Genomic DNA, 6,584 nt, shown 5'->3' with positions numbered 1-6,584 from the left:
AATTTCCCAAATTCTTAACAAGTCAAAAATACCAAAGAATTATAGTTCCATATAATTATAGTCCAGACTCCGGACTATATATATGATCCTTATAGAAAGCGAGAACGTAAAGCTTTTCAGCAATCAAACTTCACAATCATGAAAAATATTACAAGAGATAAGGTGAACACGTTTTTATAGATAAAAAAAAGGCGTGAGCACGATATCTTAATTGGTCTCTACAGTGTAATACTAGTGTGTAATAGATAAACCAATTGAGTGCTGGCTTGTTTTTTCATTTTCTTGTCATTTGTATGTTCTCTTGGCCTAGCATCTTGCTAGTGCATTTTTTTTCAGTATCAATCACTCTTAAAAAAGTTATTCTTTTTTCTTTTTCTTTTTCGAACGGCAACTTTCATTAAAAACGGCACAACTAGCAAGACGCTAGAAGCCAAACATCAAACACAACTTAAAAGGAAAACAACACCAATCATTCATAGACAAAATTAAATGACGGTCTATTTATAATCCAAAGATAGGCCATGGACTTGATCTCTTCCAAGACACCAGAGAGCTTATACGAGATTCCGGGAAATGGTCGTCTTCTTTGTCTTCAAATGCACCAACACCAACAAGCTCTAACAATGATACCGAGCAAAACTTTTTCCTTTTTGTAACACAACGGGGCCATGGTGTGAAGATTAAGGTAATGTACATTGCGATTTGGGACACAAAGTAAAGAGATAGTGGGAGGTCTCATTGTGCACCTTTTGTAATGTGCTCGAAAACTGACTTGGCGTCACATGACGTAAAATGCCTCGGGTCTAAAACTAGTATGGATAGGAAAGTTTACCCGGGTATTAACTGATTCCAAGGCTGTTAAAAAAAAACTATCTATCATTGTTATTGTTTTTAATTTTTTATTAAGTTTTCCAGAACGTGAACAAGGCAAGAGGATTGATTACCCACCCTAAGATCTGAAACTCACACCACACCAGTCATCAATGCCGATCGATCAAGCCGAGCTCAATTCCGATCAGGTATTAATACATACATATTGCATTCTTCTATTCTATTATCAATCGTCTGTTCAAAATTGCCTCAATTCAATTCAGATCTTCACTCAATTAACCGTGACTTCATTCAATTGATTGATTGATTAGCCGTTCTACGGGATCCGTATTGTGTAATTAATCGCTCAATCTGACGTGGAATTGCGAATTATAAGTTTTTTGTAACCTAATATCTACAATTAGCTATAGATTGATTGAGGATTTAACACTTATTATTATTATTATTATTATTGGGGCTGTAAATGAACTGAACGTAATAAATGAACGAATAAGAATAAGGAATTTAGTTCGGTTGATGCCTAGTTCGTTCAATTTATTATGTTTACGTCCGTTTATGTTCGTTAGTGTTTGTTTGTTATTAAAGTTTTTTTAACACTTTTTTTAATTTAATTTAATCATTTATATGCAAAATTAACATATGAATGCCAAAAAAATAAAACGTCAACAAAAACTTGGTAGCTGGACTGAACCGTTGACGCCGGCCATTCTCAGTTAGCCAAATCAAATAAAACCTTGTTTGAACTGTTCACAAGTTCATTTCCTTATGAACGAACACGAAAAAGATAAAAAGTTTTGTTTAGTTAGTTGTTTCGCTTGTCCGATAAAAGCTTAATGGATGAACATAAACAAGGCCTTGTTCCGTTCGGGTCCTTTACAGCCCTGATACTTGAAGTTTGATTTAATTCTCTAAGGATTTAGATTAGAATAATCAATTGAATGGGGGATTAATGCTTTGATTGTATCTAGAAGCATCTTTATCGCTTATTACATGTTAGTATTGTGTTATTTCTTAAGGTTTTGAGGAGGGACATCCCATGGGAGACCTACATGACAACTAAGCTGATCACAGGGACAGCACTTCAGCTATTAAGGCGCTATGACAAGAAGACTGAAAATGAAAGGGCACCACTGCTTGAGAATGTAAGCTTGCATTTGTTTGTTTTCATCCTCTTTTCGTGTGTGCAAATATAATAAAAACAAAAATGGTAGTATACTTGTTAGATTCTTATATTGCTAGTGTCTATGGACGTGCGTTCCAACACTATCACAAATTCCCAACCTCAACAAGCATTATATTGAGCTAGTCATGCATTTCCATTGCCAACTTCTTTGGTATATGCCAATCATTTAAATGTCTCTTTACTTTATTTTGTTGATGTACTCTTGTTTCATTTTTACATTTATTGTTCTAGAAGTAGACTAAGCGGCCAAATTAGCATCTGGTTTCTGTTAAGAACTTCAATTTATGAAAATAGTTTACGGTCATTTTTATTTCTCTTTCAAAACTTCTGCTGATATGAATTCACTTGTCTCCTAATTGCATATAACTCAAGTTCACATCAAATTTCGGTTGTTCAGTGCAGTTTCTACAATATTGTAACATACCATTCACAAAGTTAGGACTGTAAAATCTACAAACACACGTCTACTATTAATGCTATAACTTGTATATATTATAATTTTTCAATGTTGTTTCAAATATGAATAATGGTTTTTATAAGAAATTAAGAATATAACTATTTAGGTGTCTGCTTAAGCATCTGTGTAAAAAGTTGTAAGCAACAGAAGGTATGTTAGTAACTTAGCTCCGGTTACTGGCTTTCTAAAGCAATGTCTATCCTAATATCCTGTTGAGATACGCTCATCTTGACATCCGGTGTATTTAATGGCCTATGTTGGATTTAACCAAACCATCTTAAGATTATATTGCCTTTTGCTCTTCTCGACAAGTGGCTAACCTTATCTTTTGTATATTCATTCCAAGCCTGTACCTCATTGTGTGTGCCTCTCAAAAGCATGATGACTTTTATCATCATTAGTAATTTCATATAATTTTAAACAAATTTTCATTGGGTCTCATCACTTTCTTAAAGATTACTAATTACTACCGTAGTTTTTGTTCTTATCAAGTTTCCATCATATTGATCTAAGATGGAACAATGAGCAACTTATCCAACCTCTTATAAACACTTATTGCGTTGAGAACTTTTGAATCTATCATATCATTATGTTCATCAGTTGCTTCTTGTCTCTCCTGAATTTTTCGCATAATGCATGGTGATATATCCTTCAGACCGACGCTCCTGTTCTTTTCAGACTGACACTCCTGTTCTCTATTAAGTTTTATTACGCCATGTATCATCTTTAATGATTGTTTACACGTACTTCATTTTTGGCTACCAAAGTTAGATTTTGATATATCAGGACATTTGTCACAGGATGGTCCATCTTATATTCGTGTGTTCATCGGCATCTTGCGTGACATACAGAAAGAGGACACTGTCGAATATGTGCTGGCTTTAATTGATGAGATGCTTACAGGTAACCAGCCAAATAAATTATGCTTGCTCTTTGATTTCCTATGGGTGCCATATCATCATTTCTAATCTTGTTATGGTTGCAATCATTTGGCCTACTTGGTATTTATACTTGCAGCAAAACCCAGTAGAGCAAAGCTATTTCATGACAAATCTCTTGCAGATGAAGATATTTATGAACCTTTCATGAGGTTGCTCTCTTTCAATATTCTGATTTTAATAATGTTGTCGCTTGTCACATATGTTTATATTATTCACATTTTACATATTAATTCAAATCCTTTTGCACCTCAGATTGTTATGGAAAGGTAGCTGGTTCAATCAAGAGAAGAGCTCTAAGATACTTACTTTAGTAGTAAGGTACCTTTTACTTTAGGGTTCATCGGTGGTTATACTTTTTCTAAAATTTATTAATATTTCTTTTTCTGTAATCATAGTGCTAGGTCAAACAAGAATGGTTTGAGTGTAAGTGGAGAATCTGCAAATTCAAAGAAGAAAACCACCTCAAGTGCTGATGTCTTGAAAGGATTAGTCGAGTGGCTTTGTATTCAGGTATTTTCTGTAAGATAATTCTTTTTATAAAAAAAGGTTGATTAGTAGTTGCTTGGGTAACAAGGTTCCTTTTTACAGCTGAAAAAACCTTCTCACCCAAACCGCAGCATTCCTGCTTCTATCAACTGTCTAGCAGCTTTGTTAAAGGAACCTGTTGTTAGGTCTTCATTTGTTCAAGCAGATGGTGTTAAGCTGCTTGTGCCACTAATTTCGCCAGCCTCCACTCAGCAATCAATTCAGGTAAAACGATTAAAACCATAAAAACTTAAAATAATGTTTTAATCATTTTATAGAACATAACTAACTTCTGCTGTGGTCAAACAGCTTCTGTATGAAACATGCCTCTGTGTTTGGCTTTTGTCTTACTATGAACCTGCAATCGAGTACTTGGCTACATCTAGAGCCTTACCACGGTTGACTGAGGTGGTCAAAAGTTCAACAAAAGAGAAGGTCTTCCTTTGACTTTTCATATATGTTCATTTTATTTCAAATACAATAAATTGTATATCAATTCTTATCACTTTTGGGTGGTCAATGATTATTAGGTTGTGAGGTTGATCGTGCTGACTTTCAAGAACTTGCTTGCAAAAGGATCCTTTGGAGCTCAGATGATAGATCTTGGACTTCCACAAATTGTTCAAAGTTTGAAAGCACAAGCCTGGAGTGATGAGGTCAGAAATTAAAATTACTTGTTTTTATAATTTATCTATTTAATTTAAAATTGCTTTCTTTTTTATAATTTGTCCATTTAATTTTTTATTTAGTTATTTATTTTTGTTTCATAGGACCTTTTGGATGCTTTAAATAATCTGGAAGAGGGGTTGAAAGATAAAATTAAGAAGTTGAGTTCTTTTGATAAGTACAAGCAGGAAGTCCTTATCGGTCGTCTTGATTGGTCTCCGATGCATAAAGATCCTGTTTTCTGGCGAGAAAATATTACGAGATTTGAAGAGAATGATTTCCAGGTATTAATAAAACTCTGCATGTGAATTTCTGACAAAACACGAACTTAAACCCGAAATTCACAGGTTTGGGTTTAGTCTAAACGGGTCTATGCCAGTTTTGGGTCGAACCCATGAGCACATTTAGCTAAACAGGTTGTGTTCCAAGTTTTTTGTTAAATGTGTTTTATATGTCAGTAACTTAAACCGATTAGGTATTTTATATCAAAATTAAATTATAAAGTAGAAATGAATCTAGGTTTGTAGTTTAAACGTAATTAATTTATATGCATTTGTAATTTTTATGGTAAATCTGTAATTTTAGATTATTAATAAAAAAACAAAATAAATAAAATTTTAGGTTCATGTGTCGCAACGTTTTCAGGATTCGTGTCGGGTTCGGTAGGGATGTAAACGAACCTATCCGAGCCCAAGCTTGTTTAAGCTCGAGCTCAGCTCGATTAGTTTGCTAGAGCTCGAGCTCGGCTTGTTTATTATATATTAATTAATTAATGTATATGCATCTATAATTAGTTTTTTATATATACATATTGATAATAATTATATATTAAGTTTTATATATTATTTAGCTATTTGTATCATAATTTTGTATATAATAATAACTATCAGTTAAATATATATTGAATATAATGTATATAAATGAAGGCTTTAATAGACTCAAGATCCAGCTTGTGCTTGGCTCGATTCGAGCTTTTAGCGAGCCGATCTCAGGTAGTTCACAAGCGGCTTGGCTTGTTTACACCCCTAGTGTTCGGGTTTGACCCACAACACAACCCGTTTAACACTCCTACCTTAGTACCTTTTTTTCTTTTTAATTTCTAAATATGTTTTGCAAAACTAACAAAATGATTTGTTTTTGTTTAGACCCTGCGGATCTTGCTCACGGTACTGGAAACATCAAGCGATCCACGGGCAGTAGCCGTTGCGTGCTTTGATCTGTCCCAGTTTATTCAGTACCATCCTGCGGGCCGGATCATAGTCACTGACCTCAAAGCAAAAGAGCGGGTCATGAAACTGATGAACCACGAGAACGCTGAGGTCACCAAAAACGCCTTACTCTGCATCCAAAGGCTTTTCCTTGGTGCCAAGTATGCAAGCTTTTTGCAAGCTTAATATTGCAGCATCTCTGGCCTTTTCGCTGGTAAAGGCTTGTTATTTTGAATAAAGTTTGTATTTTTATGCTATTTATGGTTGGTGATACAATAAAAGGTTTGAGGGCTATGCATATTTATTATTCACACAGAACTTTGATTTTAAACCCTTTACATTAAAGCTTTAATTTTTTCTTACAGTAATTATTGTAAAGTGTTATTACTTTTTGTTTTTAATAGCTGTTGCCATTATTATTGTTATTATCAATTATTGTTATTACGAAGTGGCTTGCACTTTGCTCGTAATTAGAACTCGTACAAAATTAAGCTCGCATTAGTTGGCTTGCATAAACATTTCAGTCAAGTTTGACCTGAAGGAGTGAAGGTAGCTCGTTAGTTGGGACTGTTATATACCGATAGTTTGGTACTGAGTTATATACGTTGTTCTCTGCTTATTATTTTAAACTTACATAAGAATTAAGAATATATATGAAAACTATAAACGTTCAATTAGGAAGGGGCCAGTTCACTCGGTCACAAGCTTGCTTAAGTTGAACAAGAATTCAGCTTTCTGCTAGGATTAAAGTCATTAGCTGGTTGCTTTTAGGT

The 6,584-nt window shown here is 34.1% G+C and overlaps 1 protein-coding gene across 1 annotated transcript; it reads left to right on the top strand.

Moving 5' to 3' along the window:
- The first annotated feature begins 969 nt into the window (after positions 1-969).
- LOC143574473 (V-type proton ATPase subunit H-like) lies at positions 970-6,006 on the top strand. The gene is made up of 11 exons (XM_077059087.1): positions 970-1,019; positions 1,848-1,973; positions 3,272-3,374; positions 3,489-3,561; positions 3,665-3,730; positions 3,808-3,922; positions 4,001-4,162; positions 4,247-4,372; positions 4,468-4,593; positions 4,708-4,887; positions 5,749-6,006. Exons 1-11 carry the CDS (start codon positions 984-986, stop codon positions 5,995-5,997), a joined length of 1,362 nt encoding a protein of 453 aa, XP_076915202.1. The 5' UTR covers positions 970-983; the 3' UTR covers positions 5,998-6,006.
- The last annotated feature ends 578 nt before the right edge of the window (positions 6,007-6,584 follow it).

The sequence above is a fragment of the Bidens hawaiensis genome, unplaced genomic scaffold (assembly GCF_021521415.1).
Source record: "Bidens hawaiensis isolate Kalapana, Puna unplaced genomic scaffold, B.hawaiensis_p1.1 tig00001412_1, whole genome shotgun sequence".
Lineage (NCBI taxonomy): Eukaryota > Viridiplantae > Streptophyta > Magnoliopsida > Asterales > Asteraceae > Bidens > Bidens hawaiensis.
Note: the sequence above shows the minus strand (reverse complement) of the source record. Positions and strands in the feature narration are given on the sequence as shown.